The sequence below is a fragment of the Haliotis asinina genome, chromosome 4 (assembly GCF_037392515.1).
Source record: "Haliotis asinina isolate JCU_RB_2024 chromosome 4, JCU_Hal_asi_v2, whole genome shotgun sequence".
Lineage (NCBI taxonomy): Eukaryota > Metazoa > Mollusca > Gastropoda > Lepetellida > Haliotidae > Haliotis > Haliotis asinina.
Genome location: NC_090283.1, coordinates 27,717,753 through 27,740,511, shown reverse-complemented (window position 1 = coordinate 27,740,511; position 22,759 = coordinate 27,717,753). Strand labels below are relative to the sequence as shown.

At 41.0% G+C, this 22,759-nt stretch overlaps 1 protein-coding gene across 1 annotated transcript; it reads left to right on the top strand.

Moving 5' to 3' along the window:
- Positions 1-17,724: 17,724 nt before the first annotated feature.
- Positions 17,725-22,140, top strand: LOC137282411 (E3 ubiquitin-protein ligase TRIM56-like). The gene is made up of 6 exons (XM_067814158.1): positions 17,725-17,849; positions 18,271-19,322; positions 19,440-19,489; positions 20,105-20,177; positions 20,304-20,372; positions 20,971-22,140. The coding sequence occupies exons 1-6, from the start codon at positions 17,824-17,826 to the stop codon at positions 21,642-21,644; spliced, it is 1,944 nt and encodes a 647-aa protein (XP_067670259.1). The 5' UTR covers positions 17,725-17,823; the 3' UTR covers positions 21,645-22,140.
- The last annotated feature ends 619 nt before the right edge of the window (positions 22,141-22,759 follow it).

Genomic DNA, 22,759 nt, shown 5'->3' with positions numbered 1-22,759 from the left:
TCTTCCAGTTTCTTTAAATTACCTACCTTTTTTAAATTGAATCACATGTCATGTATTCGCTGTATATACATACATCAGTTCATATGCAAGATTTATGTCCGCTGTCTGTCTGTCGTTTCCCAGTTTGAGGCCAAAGTTTGTCGTAGATTTGACTTTAGAGCAACACCCTGTTTTAATAAATCACAAGCTCGCTCAAATATAACTGAATCAGGTGGAACTTCTATCAGGGCAAAATGCAAACGCAAAACAACTCATGTAAAGGGTAAACGTCATGCATTTAGAAGGTTGCTTTGGCCATTTTGTTTCTGACCATTTAGATTTTATGTGGCTGTGTACAGTATATAAGTGTGCACAAATGCTAAGTTTAGATGAGAAATACTCGTCTCTTGTCCAGACTTTTATAAATCTCTTGTTTCATGCAGTTTAAGGTTTTTCCCAACCTTAGGTATACTTTGTACCCTGTCAGATCCAATTAGAATTATGAGGATGAAAGTGTGCGGTAACTCAGTGCGCCTAACAAGATGCACGAGTTGAATATTCCCTAGTTGAATGGTCACGAGAGAGTTGAGCTGGTTAAAAAAATCCCAGATAAAAATACATCCGTTGATCAGGCGAACACTGAAGCGCCTTGGGCATGGATGCATGGATATATCATGTCGTCATCAATACTTTAAAAGGTTGCATTCCATGTTCAGTTTCAGGTGAAAATATATATCTCAGTTGGAGAAAAACCAAAAGCCAAAACTCAGATTAAACCATCTGAGATATAAGCAAGTTATTCCAATAAAGCAATGGATGCTGTTCCTATCCGAGGGTGTAATGTTTCTATCCTGTCCACAGAAATGACAGATATCATAGTTCTGACTTTTTAATGAATTTTAACTGCATTTTGTTCTGACGTGCGCCCTTCACGCGGGTCATGAATTCCGGGGTCTCATGTGAGATTTTAAAACCCTCCTTCCAGGTGTCATGGGTGTGATGCAAGATTATTTGGAAAAATGTTTACGTTTTATGAAATTGCGTCCAAACAGACCTAGAGGGGAAATATCCTGTCTGCCTTGTTAAGATTGATCTACCTGTCTATTACAAACGCTAAATGTAAAACAGGTGTCTCCTTGGGGGTAAACACATCGTTTATTAGCATGTATTAGAAGATGGTTTCATAACAAAAAATACAAATTGCCGTTACATATACATGAAAATGTGGAAACTTGAGGATTGCAGATCAAATATTTTCATGTAGGGAGATGCCTCCGTTACGATGCTTTTGTTCAACCAGTGTGACTGGGCAGCTGTCTTTACTGTGGACTGTCTGAAGAAAAACGCCGAAAGTTGTTAAGAACGTTATGACTGACAGACATATATGCTATTCAGAAACATCCAGGTCTATCATTGCACCATACCTTGCCTTCATACTTAACGACGTTTCTTTTCCCATAGCAAACTCCACATCCGGCTTAGAATTGGTCCCCAGCACCACATACATGACGTATGAGGCGACTAGGGTATCCGGCGTTCCAGCACGCTGACATGGTTTACTCAGTTTACACCAGTTGCGCCACCCGACGGCGCTGATTGAAGTGTATGAATGACTTTGTGTGATGCCGCACTCAACGATATTCCAGCTATATGACCCAGTGATCAAAAGCCTGAACATCGATTTACGAAAATGAGATACACTGACATATGTTAAAAAAAGGTCACCCGATCCCGTTAATCGCCTCTGCTAGTCCGGAATTGTGGAATTATACTGTTAAGACAGTGATAAACCCAACTCGCTCACTCACTATACTGACTACGAAAGTGTGTACAAATGTTTTCCCCAAGGACATTCACCTTGATAGATAATTAATATTAAATATATTGCATTGTTTTCCATTCGAGGGAGGTAAAAACGTTCGCTCGTCACGGACTCGATTCCCCACAAGGGTACAATATGTGAAGCCCATTTCTGGTGTCCCCTGCCGTGATATTGCGTATATATTGATAAAAGCGGTGTAAAACTAAACGCACTAACTCACTCACTTTATTCGAATGGTGTCGAGGGCTACCATTACGAACTTGAACCTGTACCTACCTCTATAATTCATATGGACCTTCCAGTTCCCGTATGTCTGCTGCAGTCCACCTGGCAGTCAAAATATTCGCATGCCTCAGTTTAGAAAAAAAAACATTGTCGAAACATTCCTTTTAATTTTACATGCAAATTCTTTCATTTATCTTCAACCGCAAGCTATATGTGTTGTTTGGTGACGTGTAGTGTCAAATGTGATAAACAACTTGTTGGCATCCTGATGGCATGAACACTTCACAAACACAAACAAATAAATATTTTGTTGCCCTCGTGTAATATTAAGATTCACAAAAAAATCCCAGTCAATTTTGTTTAATGTCGACAATTTTCAAATGGAAAAAATTGATACTTTTCTTAATTCAAGCATTTAGTGATTTTGTCGACAAACATCGAGGGTATGTCAACCCATGAGCCCCGAGGGACCAGTGAGCAACGCATTTATCTTACTGAACACCGAATTCTGAATAATTTGAAGCACGGGTACAAATCTTTATGTAGCCATTGCTAGATTTTTGCTGACAATAGAAACCTTTCATCGATTTTCATTCGTAAAACATCGGTAATTTCCGTACATCACATGTGATATAATGTTATTCGAGTTAAAGAATTACCCTCGGGAAGTACCAACTGAGTTGCCAGTGGCAGCGGGATACATTGAAAGCCCAGTCAGTCAGAAAACGACATTTAAGTATCAGCTAAGATAAGCTGTAATGTCCTGACGTATGTATGCTCAACACTTACACAGACTGCATGACCTCATACACAGCTTGGACATGTAGCCTGGAACAAGTCGGCAGTAGCCCACCTTGGCCATCATTTCACACTGGCTGCCTACATCTTTGCAGTGGATCATCACAGCTGAAGAAGAGGATCGAAAAGGTATCTCGGGGAGATTCTTATATACAGCCCGTTTGGCTCAAAAGTGGACCGATGAATTGTAGTCTAACTAGAAAAACGTCAAATACGAAAAATAATAAGAGACGCTGATCTTAATGAAAACATTAGACCAACTAAGTAACTAAGTAATTAGTAATTAGTAAATAGGAGCCAAGTCGAGCATCGCAGACCCTAAGGTTCTGCTCGAAACATTTTATTATAACAGGACCCATGTAAAAGTTCCAGCAATATAAATCACCACACAGTCACCCAACACCCAGCATATGTCCAAAATATTACTGATGTGTTTCCACCATATTTTAGTTTAAGGGGAAGTGTAAATATTCTGCAAACAGACTATAGTTCATATTCTTTCGCACGTACCTGTCCATCGCTTCCGTTCCTGGGTGGCGAGAACAGCTCCTACAAAGACCACTGTCAGATACCAAAGAGCCCAGGAATTTCTCTTTCCGATCATTTTACAATTTATAGGTTGTGACAGGAAAAAGTACCGATTCCTACTCTCGATACTTGTAGGAGGGCAAAAGCATTATGATCATATTTTTTCTGGCGAGTCCACAGTGCACGAGGGGTGTCGATAACTCATGGATAAAAACTAAAAAAATTAGAATTAATATAGTGAAAGCAGATTAATAATGACCGTTGAACAATTCATAGCATTATCTGTTAAGTAATGCTAATTTGGACACATACCCCAAAAAACTGCCTTAGTTTTTTTTTTTTTTCGTAAATGACTACAATGGACTTGACCATGGTTGCATGTAATGCACACATTATCAAGGCAACTATGACGTGATTCATATGATTATTTTGCCCTTACACCTGTTTATATTCTTTGTTCTATTATTCAGAGACATGTCAGCCACTGATCTAGCGTTATACATATGCTGACATTTTTGGCAGGCTCTCAGATATATTTATAATGTGTCCAACTGTAAGCGAGTAAAGCGCCCAAGTATGAACTAGCACATGTACCTATTGGTAAGCTTGTAAATGTTCTAAAGGGAGAGCTATAAATGTGCCAATGGCCTGTTAGGCAATGTGCCCAGAGAAAGGCAGGTAAATGTTTCAAAATAAGTACCTGTAATATACTACTGAAAAGCCAAAAAACCAACAAAAACAAAACCAAATAAAAAAACCCAGCAAACCCACCCACCCTCCCAAAAAAAACCCAACCAAACAAAAAAACAAAAACAAAAACAAAACAGAATAAAAAAAAAGAAAGAAAAAAAAGAAAAAAGAAACGCATAACTGGAAAAAAAGAAACGCATAGCTGAAAATTGTTATCACTTTATACACGTCAATAATACAGGGCAGTCATGAAGAGAACCTGCTGCAAGAAACTATACGTCACAATGGTTGCTTGGCATCGGCGACTGGACCAAATTCCGAATGAAGTGCCTGGGAAGGAGTTGGTATTCTTCCCTCAAGGCCACAAATAGAGCAGGTAACGTCTGTGGCTGAGAGTAACGCTGTCGCACACGACGACCCAATTCGGCCCACAAATGTTCAGTAGGGTTAAGTTGCGGTGATCGAGAGGGCCAGTCATGAACCTGAACGTTGTTCTGAGCAAGGAAATCCCTTGTTATTCTTGTTGTATGAGGCCGAGCGTTATCATGCTGAAAAAAGGACGTTCTGGCGGTTAATGAAAGGAAGGACATGAAGCCTGATGATTTCATCACGGTACCGTCGAGCTGTCAAATTGTCATGGATCTGAATGAGATCTGTCCTGCCAATGTATGAGATGTCATCCCAAACGATGACACCGTCACCTGTGTACTTCCTGTACACAATTTGCAGCGTAGCTTCCGTTACGATGTCGATATACACGTGCTCTTCAGTCGAGACGTCGCAGCAGTAACGTGATTTATTACTGAAGATAACAGTTCTCCACCTATGCAATGGCTATGGGAGATGTTGGCGACATCACTGTCTGCCGATGTTGACGTGTAAGGACAGGTCCTTGCAAAGGTCTTCTGGAACGAATACCAGCCTCACCTAAGCGGTTCCTCACAGTCTGATCAGAAATTGTTCTGACTCTTGGCACTGCCGATGTTGTGAAAGATGCTGTGGTGAACCTGTTCCGCAAATGTTGAAGCTGAACAAACCTGTTCACACGGGGTCGACCTGACTTGGGGCGATCAAGTGTTGACCCTTGCTGCTGGTGGCGATGAGACAGTCTTGTTATGGCACTCTGTGACACATTCAGTTGCCTTGCAATCGCAGACTGAGACTCCCCAGGCCCCAAATGACCAATCGCATTGTAGCACTCAGTAAGTCTAGGCATGACTTTAACACCAACTTTAACTGTCAACTGCCAAGAGCAGTGAAACCCCCCGCTTTTATTGGATATGATGCATGGGATATGCATGCAAAAGGAAACGCATGAATTTCTTTCCGTTCACAATTTATTGCATTTTTTTAGGAAAACAGATTTTGGTGCGTTTTGGCGAGTTGTCCTCAATGACAATGGATTCAAACTCGGAAATGTTTGCAGATGGTGTTCCCCATAGATCACAGACACCAATGATTACCAAAAGTTACATGTTTCTTTTTTTTGAGTAGTTTATTACCCTAGGTAAGTTAGTGAATGTAAACACAGGATAAAGTAATGTCCCGTTTAAATTAATGTAGACGTGTAAACGTGACAGCGGGCAAGCAAATAAAAGTGTCTATGGGTAAGCTAGTAAGTGTGTCTATAGGTAAACTAGTAAATGTGTCTGTGGGTAAGCTAGTAAATGTGTCTGTGGGTAAGCTAGTAAATGTGTGTTTAGGTAAGCTAGTAAATGTGTCTGTCGGCGTGGCAAATGCACTAAAGGCGAAACAAAGCGCAATACAGACAGGATCCGAACATGATGCTGTATCAAGTGTTGTACCATGCATGAGGGAATTAGACACTTTACCGACACAAACAGGCAACCGGTTTAGGAGAAGTATAGTTACATATACTCATTTAAGAGTGCATGGGTTATGATAAAGTGGTTCTTCATCTTTGACTACCGATGGTTTAATATCTGCTAATGTTTTAAATATCAATACTTGTCTACATCTTTTTTACATACATCATATTTATAATATGATCATGACGTATATAGTGTCAAGGACGACACGTCTATGGCTTGTATGTTTCAGCTTGTGTGTACAAGTGGGCTTTGGTGAAACTTGCTTATTTATGTCTTACAGTAACACTTTGAACTTTGTTCTGCATTTTAATAAATAAAAGTTTTTAAAAGTCACAGTATCAGACAATGACTATGTAATTTTCAAACAATTGTAGCTTGTCCTTGTAGTCAACCCCCTCAAATGGATGCATTCAAATAGACCCTGCTATACAAATACTTGCCAACCTGTTCAACAGTTCTTTATTTCTAAAGAGGGCGTGATGCTGGAATTCCGCTAAACCCATTAAAATTAATGCATTGTCCATGGATATCAACATATGACGCACACGTCAGCCTTGGATTTATGCCCGTGTCTCAAATTCATTCTCAAAAGTTATAGTCCTGTACAGATTCTGAATGGTTAACACAGTTACACATTATTCTGACAGGTTATTATTGGACAGTATCACGGAATGGGAGAATGCTTCCGTGGTATCATTTCACGCAAGGTCATTCAGCTTACACGAGAACCGTGGGAATGTGGTCGTCCCAGATCACGCCTACATGCAATGAAATATAATGGGGAAAATATATACACAAGTAATCATACACATGTTGAGGCAATGGTGTTCATATGGTTTTGTGGAGTCACAACTGGATTTGCAGAAATATGCCCCTTATTTATCTAGGTCCTCTTGTTCAGAGCAATGTTAGCGCTACGACCTTCTTATGGATGATTATGATATCATTCAGGCTATCCCTCCCTGGTTAGTGCGTGAGCTTTCTTGATTTCCACCAATCCCCAAGACGCTACTTATACCATCTGGTTGTCTGGTCTACAGAGGCCTATATTTTTGTTCAGTTGGTTAGTTTAGTGTTTTACGCCGCACTCAGCAATATTCCAGCTATATGGCGACGGTCTGCCAATTACCGCATGTGGACCAGGCGATCCAGGGATCAACAGCATGAGCATCGAGCTGCACAGCTGGGAACCAGTGACACGTGTCAAGTCATCGAGCTTGACCACCCGATCCCGTTAGACACCTCTTACGACAAGCATGGGTTACTGAAGATCAACGGTGTTAACCCGGATCTTCATGGATCCTGTAAAATATGGGTTACAGAAAGGTTAACAATCGCAGGTGTACTGAAATAACACAGCGTTATTTTTTAAATTAATATTTTACATTAGTCAAATTATATCCAGCATCCATAGATGGGGACACACACACACACCCAACCACTTCAACATCCTAACGTATTGTAGTTGTAGAATGCAGCTATGGCATTACGTGGTGTACAATACAAAAACAGCGTAGTGGCTCTAGTACTTTCCAATGTATGTCATGGCGTGGACAATAAGCACATATTTTGTTGTAATTAACTCGGTGTCAAAACCTACTATAATACGTGAAAAAAAGTTGTTAGGAGTTAGAGTTTGGGAGGAGTTTCCTGAACCTGTTTCGTGCATAATATCATCATGTTCGGCGTCAGTGTTTTCTTGGCGGTGTTCTGTGTGAGTCTGGCAGTGTTGGACACACACCTGGTCTCTGGCTCAGGTAATGGGGTTTAATTGGTTATCATAATCAATAGCGTCCCATGTCACTCCGTGTAACTTCGTGAATCAAGATTGTAGGGATTTCCAGTTCGGCAAATGTTTATTGTCTACCTTATAGTTCGTTTGCCTCAGAAACGGACCATTGAATTGCAAATTTGATCATTGTACAAAATTGCCACAAACATATAAACAATACACATGTTTATCATTTACTAATACCCAACAGTTTTCTTATATTTGAACATTTTCCAGACTCCACCAAAAAAGTTGTTTGAGAAACTATCATCATTTAACTATCAAAAGTTGTTTTGAGGTGAGGTGAAACCGCAGAAACAGCCAGTTATGGCGTGGGAGATCTCAAAATCTATTCCGGGAGACCTGTCGATTCCTCGTCTGTAGTAGTGTCATAATTACGATTTAAAGGGATGACAAGTGCTGTCACAGTTGCCTATTGCAAGCCATCCCGAGACCAGTCACCTTGTTACGTTACGTAACGTTAGCTACCTTGTTGACACAGTTTTGATGTACATACTGCTTGAATGGACGGACGCCGTATTGTTCCTGTTCAATTTCTTGGTGACATGCAACGCTCCTGTAATTCTATCTAAACATACTTTATAATAGGGACCACAAGATACTTTAATGGTACTTGTTATATTTCAGCTATTCACGACAGCGAGTGTAGCGACCGGGTTTCAGTCCTGTGCGCAAGGCATGTCCGTCAAGGCCACTGCGAGCAAGAGAAGTACAGCCGTTATTTGAAGAGTATCTGCAAAAAATCCTGCAACTTTTGTAAGTATAAAACGACGATTTGTATGCGAGTGTGTGAATAGGTATAAGATGTAATAAAAACCAAGTAGGGGGTTGTCACAGGCGCCGTCCGCGGGTCTGAAAGTCGATAAACTAAGTCCCGGTTTACTATCCAACCCCCTTACTATATAACCTGTAAAGGTGCATCACCAAATTAAGGAGATGTGATCGAAAGCCGAATAATTACACACTCGTCATTGAATATATCTTATTTTAAAAGTCTCACGAGTATCAAACGCTTCTGTCCACGTTTCCGATGTGTGTGTCAGGCCTATACACAGGCATTAGGATTGGATGCACTTACTGTTTTTTATTAAATCGCCAAAGACCGAGTTGCTGTGCCGGAAGTATACAAACCTAGGTCGTCAGCGACGCGCTTTAGGACCTCCGACAATCTGATTGGTTAATAATGCAAACTACAACTTAGTGTGGGTGAAAAAACTGGAGTGTGTTTTGTACACAAAAGTGTTAGTCAATCAGATTGCCGGAGGTCCGTCCGGTTTGCCCGGTTTTCTATCACATCGCCGTGATTTGGTGATGCATCTTTACAGGTTATATAGTAAGGGGGTTGGATAGAAAACAGTTTATCGATTTTCGGACCCGCTGTGGGTACCTGTGGTTGTCACGTTGTCACCCTGACAAAAACAAGCAAAAAGTAGATTGCAAAGAGACAGTAACGTGAATAAGGCAAACCGCTGAGATGAGTTGCTAGATACGTGACGAATCATAGCGTTTCACCATTCCCCACTGAACACCCTGCTTTTCTAAGCTTCTGTCAGGGAGGGACTTTGCTATGACGGTCAAAACAATCGCTTGTACTTGTCTGTGCTAATGCAAATTTTGGAGTTTTAGCCGAGTGGGATACCATGTGCCAGTTAGATTTAGATACAACAAACAGTATAATAGCTGTTAAACAGTCCTAGTTTCATCCTTAAGACCGAACGATAGGCGCTGCAACATCAAGTACCATGTTTTAACTTGTTTGGGTTACGAAGCGGCCCAGACATGGAAACAGTGACCATGAATGTTGTATATAATTACCCAGGTGGGGATGATGAGTGTGTGGACGTGAACAAGTTCCTGTGTGAGGAGAAACAGGACCAGGGCGAGTGTCAGGAGCCCACGCCCTACACCCTCAACATGTGCAAGAAAACTTGTGGATTCTGTAAGTTCACATATTCACGACTCAAGTTTCCACACATTTGTGCATATCATTGCGTACCATATTTATTTAATCATTTTATGTAAAAATTTCACCCAGACCGCAGGGCTGGTTCGATGTAAAACTTGCCAGCCTTGCCCAAAAACTTACCTACACGCCAATTCTTTACGTTTGGCAAACGACGTAGTTTATCATCCAGATGGAATGCATCATTTATTTTTGCGAGTGAATTAATAGTGATGATTAAATGATGATGAATATCTTCATATACATGTCTAAATTTTAACCCAGGGCAGGTGAATCTGAGAATCTGGCAGTCCAAGTTTAAAATAACCCGTCACGGGCGGTCAGGCAAGCAGATATTTCAAACGCTGCATATCACCATGTTCCATCATTATCGCGTATATCACCATGTGCCATCATTATCGCGTATATCACCATGTGACATCATTATCGCGTATATCACCATGTTCCATCATTATCGCGTATATCACCATGTTCCATCATTATCGCGTATATCACTTTGTTTCTCACTTACATCTATATCACTTTGTTTCTCATTTACGTCTATATCATTTTGTTTCTTATTTGCGTGTATGCCACTTTGTTTCTCATTTTCGTGCACATCACTTTGTTTCTCATTTACGTGTATGTCACTTTGTTTTTCATTTACGTGTGTGTCACTTTGTTTCTCATTTACGTGACTGTATGTCACTTTGTTTCTCATTTACGTGACTGTATGTCACTTTGTTTCTCATTTACGTGTATGTCACTTTGTTTTTCATTTACGTGTATGTCACTTTGTTTCTCATTTACGTGTATGCCACTTTGTTACTCATTTACGTGTATGTCACTTTATTCCTCATTCACGTGCATATCACTTTGTTTCAAATTTGCGTGTGTATTACTTTGTTCCTGATTTAACTGACAGTGTGCATCACTTTGTTCCCCATTAACAAGTATGACGTTCTTCCCCGCTGACGTGTAAACGACCATATCCATTTATGCGAACTGATTTCTTTCCACATTTACATGTCTATAATTGCGTTCCACCTGTTCTAGTGTTCTAGAATGTTCTAGTGTACATTCGTGTGTTCCAACCTTTCAAATACGCATCTGTTCCAGGTACTGAGGCACTGAAAGAAAAGGCAAAATCGTCTCACTAAATATCCTCGGGCCAGTGAACATTGTCTGCAAACACTGACATTTAACACCACCTAAGCCCTTAACAGTTTCCTGGCGTGTTTGCGCCGTGCAGTTAATTGTTACCTTTATCAGACACTATGTATCATGCATGAAACTTACCACAGCGTCTAGACGTAGCCTGGGGACCAGATCGTGCAGAACTATTCCCCATCATGCCCTTCTTTGGTTTCATGAGGAAGGTCAACTCATGTACAAAATTCTTCGTAACTCCTCACTGTGCCTCAGTTGCGGTGAGTAGGATTGTGGGTAAAGTGTTCGGCCGGCGAAGGCCAGAATCGATTCCCACGTGTGTCCCTACTGTGTTTATTCCGATACGTTTCTTAGAGCAACTATACAGCATTCAACATTCACCAACCCAGCTCATCCATACACACCGCTCACTCATCCTCTCATCCACTATTTCCTCAGATGACAGGCTTGCATCAATACACACCATCTGCATATTCTTTACACTCACAACACAGACATGGAAGCCAAAGACAAATATGGCACAAATGCTGGCAGTTAATGCGTTGTTCCATTTCCTGTATGGTCTAAGCGTATACGCGCTGTGTCTCATAGGACATATGCTTCATATACTTGACATACAGAAAAAAGATTTGTTTTTTAATTTATTATTTTTGTCACAGGTGATGTCAGGAAGTGAGAGAACATTGCCCCTGACAGCAACTTCACCAACAAACCATTATGTAAAAGCCTCAGATATAAAAACCTGTTAAATCTGATGTGTTGATGTTTACTTTCTACTCACATCATCCACACCTGCTTTACACCGGCCCCAAGCAAACTCTGTTTAGTGTAAAAGACGAGAACCCGTAAAGATCCGGGCTAGAATGGGTCATTAACCCGTGCTTGTCGTAAGAGGTGACAAAGTGGATCGGGTGGTCAACACATGTCGTATCCCTATTGTAAAGAACGTTGCTCAGGATGTTGATCACTGAATTGTCTGGTCCAGACTCGATTATGTACAAACCGCCGCCATACAGCTGGAATACTGCTGCGTTATTCAATAAATGATCCAACCAATTGAAGGAAGCTATAGGTATCTATGGGCCAAAGAACCTGGTGGTGTAAATAACGCTTTGGGGATTGGTGGAACACAAGAAATCCATCACTATGACTGATCACCAGATCCACACCTGTCGGCTGTCGGAAAGCATAGTTTCCTGGGAACCAAGAAACTTCAAAGAGGAGAAGGCAATGGGTGAAAGCATGAAGAACAATCTGTTCAGTCGGGTCACGATAACATGGAATCAGACTGATGAAAGACCATCACCTCTCAGTCCTGTCCAGTAGATGCAAGTGTTCACTTCAGCTGTCGAGGCAAGTGTTCACTTCAACTGTCGAGGCAAGTGTTCGCTTCAACCGTCGAGGCAAGTGTTCGCTTCAACCGTCGAGGCAAATGTTCGCTTCAGCCGTCGAGGCAATTGCAAGTGTTCACCTCAACTGTGGAGGCAAGTGTTCACTTCAACTGTGGAGGCAAGTGTTCGCGTCTTGTGAATATATGACTGCTGTGAGGCGGACAAGGGTTTTTCGGGTATAACCTGGGTATGTACCCAGGTATACCCACACCCAGACATGCGGGTTCACTCACCATGGCATGGTTGTTTAATCTTCTCATGATCTGTCCGACCTCATGAATGAGATCATTCCTAACCACAGAATGTCAATCATGTCATAGCCAAAAACAAGCTCGGTCTAAACGACGAGCAACAATCACATCAAGGTCGAGTTGTTATATCCTAATACCATATTTACAGAAGTGAAAACATACCACTTTAAAGTAACCATTTCGAAGTCATGAAGTTGTTACAGATAGGTTTGATGGTAAGTTTGTGGAAGCATTTTCGTCATGATTAACACAGCATCCGCCCCTGTATGATGAAACGCGACCATTTCAAGTCTACAAGACTGACCACGCAATTCATTTAGTCCCCTCCGAAGACAAGCACGTGGATCTGTTTGAACGGCTCAGAGTGTACAGGCTTTCTCCTATAATTTTATTCCTCTAGATATATTACTTTAGGTGTGCATGATTTAAGACATGGTGAACAAATACATATATGAATGAATGAATGAACGAACGAACGAACGAACGAACGAACGAACGAATGAATGAATGAATTCACAAAGTGAACGGGTTTGAATCTCGAAAATTAGTTTTCTGTTACTTTCAGACGGTCACGTTGATTCCTCACGCACTATTGTCTGTGGTGCAAGGCAGTCACGTTCAAGGGGACTTACTTTTATCATTTTAGGCCCGCTTCAATCGCTAGATCATACATGTGTGTGTGTGTGTGTGTGTGTGTGTGTGTGTCTGTCTGTCTGTCTGCATGCACTAATGTGTCTGTGTGCATTAGTGCGTCCATCGTTTTCGCGGCCCATGGTTCTGCCATGCTAAACGAGTGGAACAGTCTCAGCAGAGCTGTCAGACACAGCAGAACGGTTCCACATGTAGAAATCAGAAAACTGTAAACTGTCTCTCTCGAGTGCAATGAGGTCTGATGTACGCCTCTCTGTAGCAGCGTTACCCGAGCCGACAGGGATTTATCCTACTACCATGTAAATTTTATTTTATTTTGAAGATAAAATGTCGTCTGCCTCTCACTACAATTTTATAATCAGGGAAACCAGGGGCAGACACAGCTTTTTGAAAAAGGGGGTGGGGGGTGGGTGGGGTTGGGGGTCGTGGGTGCACAGTAGTGAGAGTTCACCCGAGTTTCATTGGTTATTTAACAAAATTCAGGACAAAAGGGGGGTTCGGGGTGGGGGAGGGGTGTTGGGTGCGTTCCTCTACCCGTTACAGTCTTTTTTGTTTTGTAATCTCCTTGATTTCCGTGACAAATCGAATAACTCAGATTACGAAAACATGAATGTATTCCCGTTTAAAGAAGTACAACTCTCTCCATCAAACTCAACGACAGTTGGTGGGATACAGCTTTTAACTTTAGAAAAGGTACATCTCAAAGAGGCAACGTAGAAAAGTGATTGAAACCAGGCAGTCTACGTTACACCATAAGTAATCGGCCTGGACATATTGTTTCAGTCATTGTAATGTAACATGAAACAAATCCGGAACAAAAGTTTGCCTTGTACTTAATATCATCCACTATTTGCCAGAAATCAATGTAACATTCTTGCTTGGAGAAGGCACCAGATGAGGAAACTGAAAAATGACATTTATGGTAATCTTTGTTACCCCTCATTGTACCATAGCTCTCTAGCTTACGATGCACGTATTGTCATAAATTATTACAAACCAATGGACATTATGTATTGATGAAACAATATAAATAGATGCCATGGAAAAGTATCGAAGTATGATATGAGGGTGTCCGACAATGTAAAGAATGTTTACACTTTAATGTAATGACGTTACCAAGGTCAAGACGGCTTAGAAACATAACCTGGCAAATGCATTGATTTAACATTGGCTGGGGTTTGCATAGTAGGTATTGTATTACTGATAGGTGTTAGTTGTATATGACACGAAGGTAGTTGCCAGATGGATCACATCACATCGCGTATATTACATCACAGAGATTACATTTACGTGTATTGAGTGTCACAGACTGTGATCATCTGTGACATATTACTGTAATTTGCTGCCTCTTCAAGCACTTGCCTCGCTATTGTCCGTTAATTCCAGCATTTTATGTTGCATATGATATATGTAGGTCATATAGATTACATCTTGAAAAAACTAAATGATATAAACTTATGCTTTTATTGTAGGGTATTTGCCGTTATCGGCTGTTTAGCTTTAACACATGTTCCTAAATACTACTTCAGGTATTTCACATCATTTTAAGAATTTTAGCAAGGTGTTTGCGTGTTGTAGATATTGGTAGTTCAACAGTAAAGTAGATTACGCACATACTGCAAAGAATGTAAAAAAGGTAATCTACGCTAAAAATAATCATGTTTAAAAGCCATTCTTTTATTTTCTCCTGAGAGGACAACTTTATACAATATTAAAAATGCAATTTCAAAAACGTTTTTTGGATTCTCTATCACGGGTTACATTGTACAGATAGGTACCCCGTGTGACAAGCTTTTTGTAATAAAATCAGTCCATATGAACGTCTGTGGATAGTTAGATAAGCATGAAGGCGTGCCATTTAACTTTGTTTATGTCGCCTCTGGGTTGATGTTTAACAGCAAATATATTTTTTTAATACGCAGCCTAACTCCTGAGGCTACAGTTTAAGTGCGACAGCAATATTAATAAATGGCTCCCCTTTACAAAGAATTGGTGTTAGGCAATAAGACTCAAGCGTAAATGTCAACACAATATTGGTTAATAGCAAACTAGTACTTTGTTACATTAAACATGGTGGTGTCTAATGCAATACATACCGACGATTAATCTCATCTGGGAAATAAATAATATCAAAATGATATTGGCAGTGACCTTAATGAGAGCTAACTGACACGTTTTACTGATGTGTCTGTCCTCTTTGAGAAACTTTGATTTGGACGTACTCATACAGGTTAGATTTGGTGCTCAGGAACCCATTCTGGTCGTAAGAGGCGACTAACGGGATGGGGTGGTCAGACTACTTGACTTGGTTGACGTGTATCATCGTATACCAATTGCATACATCGATATTCACGATGTCAGTCACTGGATTGTCAGACCCAGAATGTGTAACTATTTTCGAGAACCGATGCTTCATTTTCAACTTCCTGCAAAATTAAATCGAGAATTAAATCAGTTTGACTTTTAGTCATTTAGGGACTAGATTTAAAACAAATCCTCACAGCTAGAACCAGTTTTCACCTGGTGCATGCTTGTTTGTGACATAAGGATTATTCACATTAACAGTCAAAACCGTTCAGTATCACGAAAGAATGGCTTAAGACGATAGATACCTTCATAGTCGGGTATGGTTATATCAGTGAGTGAGTGAGTTTAGTTTTACGCCGCACTCAGCAATATTCCAGCTATATGGCGGCCGTCTGTAAATAATCGAGTCTGGACCACACAATCCAGTGATCAACAACATGAGCATCGATCTGCGCAATTGGGAACCAATGACATTTGTCAACCAGGTCAGCGAGCCTGACCACCCGATCCCGTTAGTCGCCCCTTACGACAAGCATAGTTGCCTTTCACGGCAAGCATGGGTGTAGGGTTATATCAACCCACAATGAGAAGATTATATCATGTTCTGAAACGACAGCTGAAATTAGTCACACACACTTCTATGGCGAACATGATCGACTATGTGAGTGAAAGCGTTTATACCGCTTCCCGTATTATCAGCAGACACCAGAAAAATGGTTCCCAACGTTATTCCATCTGGGGAGGCGAACCCGAACGAGCGAACACGTAAACCACAAAGCCACCAAAGACTCCAGGTAGAGAAATGATAGACATTCAAGCACTCAGTTACTGACATGGTTGTTGGGTTGTTGTGGCAGATCAGATAACATATAATGTGAGGGTGATCTGTTGGTTCAGCTGATACATGTCTTAGCCTGTAAATTGATGTGCCTAAGCTTTGCGTTCTCAAAGTGTTATGCTTACCTTTCCGATTCAGGTTACCCATGAGGATCCGGGTTCGAATTGATCTTCAGTTATAAATACTTGTAAGATGCAACTAACGGGATCGATTGATAATGACTTGTTTAATTTATGCCATCGTATCCCAGTTGTGTAGATCACAGGCAAACTGTAGCTTAAATGGGGTTGCGCAGCATATACAATATGGCCAGTCTTCTTATATGCGAACGAAGTGAGCAAAGGTTACCAACGTGCTTCCCTCGCTTCGGTTCGAAAAATATTTTTCACTAAATTCTTGAGGAGCGGGCAGAGAGAGCTGTTTCTCGTTGACAAGTCAAACATCTTTGGAAAATGGACAAACGTGAGGACCACTTGCCATAGACCATATCAACCTGAGGGATGATGCGAGGGAGAACGTTTTGGATAACCAAAGGACTTGGGTATGAGAAGGTCTTATATTACTGGGATACACTCTTCTCCAAACGTTGCCAAAATTCTGTCAGTGCTTGTCTTTCAACCCTCATTGTCGCAATATAATGACGGGCTGTAGTCATTCGACTCTCGTCCAAGCAATCCAGTGATTGATATTATGAGCATGGAATTACGCAGTTACAAAACGATTGTGTACATTATTCAAGTATTCCGATCTTAAACCAGTCCGACATACCTCAGTGGCCCGCGATAACATTTAGCAATTTAGTCACACGAAATCTTCCTTGAAATCCATCCCAGCAATCGACCCTTGACTGATTAGTGAGAGTGCAAGTGAGTTTGGGTTTATGCTGTTGGTATCATAGCGATAAGTGACAGTGCATAATTTCTATTCGATTATACAGAAAGCGTACATACTTTATGTAATCAACTCGACATGCTATATTACAGTACAGATTATAGTACATTTGTCAGGTAAGGTCCCATTTGGGATACGAACCCAGAATCAGTTTCCTCATCACCAGAGCAGAAACTCAGTGATCTAACCCACTCAGCCACCGCTGCTCCAACTAAATGGCAGTCGTGCAACTGGTATTGTTGTGGTAAACCTGAATGACATTAACTGGACACAAAATGTAATTCCTACATCATTCATATTTCTATTGATAAAAATCTGTTTTGTTTGTTCATTAAACGTACAAACATTTTACCAGAGTACCGTTGACAATACTACGACTGTTTGTGTTAAAGTATTGACAGTCGCAGCGTTACGACAGCCCAGTGGTCCTGAAACATAAAACTGTGAGGAGTTTGACCAGACAATAGCGCGTAGGCGTATATCATCAAACAGAGACTTGCTCCAGGTATGCTGCGTATTACGAAACAACTGATGTATCTCAATACGCTCAGTATATCACAGCTCATTCATTGAGCCTCACGTGGGCAGCTGCTATCTATGTGGGAGGTGTATCTCTTATCTACGTATAGATATAGATGCGGTAGAGACATCAGTATAAAACTGAGTCCAGCAGGGCGTCCTTCAGGACCTGTATGTGAGATGCGAAATATGCAACAATGTTCAGGAAGGAGAGATTCGCGAGGTAATTCTGAAACTACATGTTACTAAATATCTGTCGGTTCTTGATACTGTACATGAAGTGCTGATGAGTTTGTGACTGATTACATTGTAATTGACTACGTGTTGAACAACACACTGGCCTGACTATTGTGGTCACATGCTGTACACATCATTCAGCATGTGGTCAAATGATTGTATTTAATTTTGGTTTTCCAATGAGTGTCCCGGTTATTGTTCGAAAAATAATTTTAAGATAAGTTCAGCCTTCATAATCATCATCATCATCATCATCATCATCATCATCATCATCATCGTCGTCGTCGTCGTCTTCATCATCATCAACAACAAATGATCATCTTGACACACATCAAAGAAAATAATCAAACTATGAAACAAATCAGGCATTCCCAGGCAGCGACTTTGAACTGTGTTTTATGTTTCAGAATGGACACATTCCCGCTGTGTTCATTATGTCAGATGCAGTTTACCATGAAAGGCCCCGCCCCTTACCTACTGCCGTGTCTACACGCTGTGTGCGAAACGTGTATGGCATCTGCGGCTGGTGATGTGATAATGTGTACATGTCAGAGAAAGGTCAACCTCACAGACACTTCCCTCAAGAAGGATGCAATCAGACAGAAGGAAGTATTCTACCTGACAGTCAAGCATCGCCCGACGGCGCTTCTTTGTACCTATGACGATGACGGCAACCAGGCTATGTGTTGGTGTCAGGATTGTGAAGAGTTCCTCTGTGAATACTGCCAGAACACTCACAGTAGCTTCAAAGCTACCAAGATGCATTCTGTCCACACCCTTCTAGAGATGGAGCCTTCTCAGATTGACGGCCACCCCTTCTGTAGTATTCACAAATTTTATCCTCTTGATAGGTTTGACAAGGACTGTAAAACTTTGCTCTGTGATCGATGCATGCGAGAGGGTCATGATTCCCACGACGTTGCAGACTTGACTGTCATTGCCGAGGCTACCAAACAACAGATAGAACACCACTCACAAGCTATGTCCTTGCTGCAGACACGTCAACAGTCTCAAATTGAAAGGATCGGAAAAGATATTGAAGTCACCGAGACCACATTCAACTCCCTTGAGAAGACCATAAGACAGACATTTGACTCTCTGAGGGACCAACTTGACCAGAAGGAGAAAGAATGCATCAGCGATATTGCAGGTCGGACAAAGCAAATAAAGTCCAACCTCCAGAATCTGCAAGGTAGATTTACTGACAATCAAATGAGAAGCAGTGGGGCTTCAGACTACATAAGGAAGACTCTGCAGTATGCTTCCAAATCAGACATGTTGGCCCTTGACAAGGTATTGAAGGAGGAAACCAAGAACTGCATCGACTCAGTTCCTCCTAACTACGAAACGCCAGTTCTTGCCCTGAACATGGACAAACTCGATGATCTGAATGACAAAATATCCAACATTGACAACATCAGCAAAGTGGGATCTGCAAGTGAAGATGGAGCGTGTAGAGGTATACAACTATGTGTCCCTACTTTCTCAGTACAGTGTATATAATACTGAACAAGCTTTACCCAATGTTTCTTTCATGTTAACGTGGAGGACTCATATGAAGGCTTTCCTCTTCCAGGTCATGTGACTACACGTGCTGGTGATACAAACAGAAACCAAGACAGACGAGTAAGAGAGATTGTCTTCCATTTTTACATCAGTATTTAAAGTCACATTACCGCTGAGAACGCAACACATATGCACATTTTTACGCGTGTCCATGTACATGTTACATCATTTGTTGAATCTCCTTTCAAATATATAGCTGATTGAAATAACGAAACCCTTCATTCTATCTTTAACGATGAGATTGCATCATGGTGTCTTGTAGATACGTCTTCAATAAAGCCTGCATGGTTATTCCTTGCTGAAACCTGGTTGTTGAAATAATATAATTTTGAGCCCATTGTATTTACTTTTGAGATTGCCTGTACATTGAGTGAGTGAGTGACTGAGTGAACGAGCTTAGTTTTACACCGCTTTAAGGAATATTCCAGCAATCACGACGCGGAGCACCAGAAATGAGCTTCACATATTGTACCCATGTGGAGACTCGAACCCGAGTCTTTGGACGCGGACGCGTTAATCACTATCTATCCCATCTCATATCAAACATTCTGCAGCAACCTATTGTAAGACGTGTGTTAATCAACATCTGTACTTTGACATGACTGAACAGATATTTAGTTTTTAGCAACAGGATTGTTTCTTCATCCTTGCTTTACATCCTGTTTTCCATTTCAGGAAGTTGTCTGTCTCCAGAAGGATGTACAACAAGTCAAAAAGAGTGCCAACAGAGGAGACACCGTGAAATCAGGTAGGAATATTGGAAATGTTGAATCAGGGGTGTGTTTATGAAAAGTTAATCTCTATGGTGTTTCTTAAATGCATACAAACAATCTGAGGAATATTTGTGCTCACGGTTTACTTTCACTTCACGCAGATGGTGCTCCTGTCACCTACCACCTGCTGGAGACCACCGCCATGGACCATGCTCCTGTCATCCTACAGTGTAAGTTTCTAGTGCTTGATCTCTTCATTTTACTTCACTAATTCCAGTGTGTGTAATATTTTCTTAAATATATTGTCACAATATATTGTACTTCCCTCCTTGAGGGAACATTATTCAGACCAAATATGTGACTGTCATATTGGAAAGTATTCTTCAATGTAATTAGTATTTTATGTGAAAACTGGGTGTATGGTGTCCAAGTCGTATATAGAATTGGCATGTAGCTTTAGCCGTCCCTTTAGCAAGTCAGAAACCATTGACGGTAGGTTTCCACAAGTGTCATCACTATACCAGGGGTCGTAGGTGTTTACGAGCCTTAGAGTTTACCCCCAAAAGTAACACGTCAAGAGCAGGGTTAGAATTGATCTTCAGTAACTTGTCGGAAGAAGCAACTAACGGGATCGGTTGGTCATTGTATCCCAATTACGTTGATCACTAGATTCTCTGGTCGACTCCAGGGTGGGGCGTAAATCTTAACTCTCTCACCTCCTACAGGTAAGCTGACACGCGGTGATGTATCTTTGACATAATGCTGAAAGAGGCGTTCAACCCATTCAACTCATACAGCATCTTTGTGTAATCTTGGATTATGTTGTAGGCATACACGTACAGTATGATTCCGGTGCATTCAATCTCGACTACGTCAACGTCACAGCGGACGGCGATCTGGTCAACAGGAGACCTGACATCAGGCTTCCACGGCAAGGGAGACTGAAGATGTACCGGGGTACCTGCAGCACCAATTCCCTCCCCAGGACTGGCTACCCGCAATACTGGGAGATGATCGCTCGACTCAGCTTGAAGAGGACACTTCGAGGCACTCGGTCTGTCTTGGAAACAGGCATCTGCAGAAGGGATGTGTTGGACACTATAGAATTAGTAGGGGGTCAGAATCACTCCTACTGTCTAACCATTTCCCAGTGCCCCACACATGGCGGCATATGCAGGAACATATGGAAGAAGCGCAAGCATGTGTTGCATCTTCCTGTAGCTCTCGGTGACGTAAAGTCCTCAACCACACTTCATTACGGCGTGGTGTATGATGATAGCAGGAAGAAGATTGCCTTTGTAGATGTAAATGAGAATAAAGTAATGGTGACCTTAGACAATGTTGACTGCAGTCAGCCCCTGTGGCCGATGTTCGGGGTTTATAACCCTGATGACGTCACCGTCAGGATGACACTTGTTGTCGGCCATGACATCGAGATGACACAGGAGAAGAAACTGATGATCACCCATGCGCTGCTGGCGGAGCAGCCACACACTCCCTAGTCACACACTTAAGTCAAAACGGTCACACCCTACCTACCAAAAATCATTTTCTTTGTTTCCAATGATATATCAAATGAATTTGTTATCATGTGTAAATAAACGATGGGAGGATGGATTTCCCCTAGAGAATATGTCTTCATAATGATAACATGTCAATGATCGTGGTCGAGGTTATCATGGTTGATAACGCTATTTATAGATAACGCTGACTTTACATAGCGTATTTGAAGCATTAGTCAGTGTTATGTTGTCAGTAAGCACCCGCAACATCAGTTTCCGTCACTGGTTAAAGGGTCATTACATTGTCATGTAATGCATGGAGAAAAACACCTTACGTAATATTTGCAAACATCAGAGATACACCTTATTCAAACTATCAGAGAAATAACTGTTGACCCCAAACCGACACATGCTGCACAATTGTACATATGCGGTTGTGTTATATATATGGATCGGAAACTCTGAATACAATAAACCGAACTACAGGTACCGGCCATTGAAAGATACATTTTGAAATGTCTTGTTTTACTCACACGTTACCAGCGTTATTAAAATGTAACTTTGATGAAAACAGTTACCAAATCACTGCAAATTTAACCTCTATAAACTATGATATTAGTGTACGTAACTTACTCTTAGGTGTTTATTTACTTATATAGAATAGCTTTATCGTGACCTTGACTTTACGTTGATAAATGGTACGATATTTAAATATGATATATATTGGAATTTATGGCTTACTTTGAAATGGGATTTTCGAAACAGTATTATGCATACTCAAAATCCTGATTTCAAAATACATGTTTAAGCTGGTTCAGGAAGAGAAATTTCTGGAAGCTTAAATATATATGGACACGTTTTAGATTTTTTGTACTTTAACTTGTAAACTTGGTCAATTCTATAAGTAAAGTCATTCAGTACCAGTCAACCACAGGCATATGCGGACATGGCACCGAGTTCCCAAAGACTCTGAGGTCAAAGATGAAGGAAAATATCAACTCATCAACCATTATTGCTACTACATATCATACACTATTTGAAAGGTCTAAACCTACAGTTTACGAATATGAAAGTTATTGTTTATCATGTTATTCGAGCAACACGACTACAACTTT

What these genes read in the sequence shown, in the direction of transcription:
- LOC137282411 (XM_067814158.1), top strand. Translation starts at nt 17,824, where the DNA reads ATGTTCAGGAAGGAGAGATTCGCGAG. An exon ending in AGGAGACACCGTGAAATCAG is followed by an intron (nt 20,178 to 20,303) that starts GTAGGAATATTG and finishes CACTTCACGCAG; the next exon opens with ATGGTGCTCCTGTCACCTAC. An exon ending in TGCTCCTGTCATCCTACAGT is followed by an intron (nt 20,373 to 20,970) that starts GTAAGTTTCTAG and finishes ATTATGTTGTAG; the next exon opens with GCATACACGTACAGTATGAT.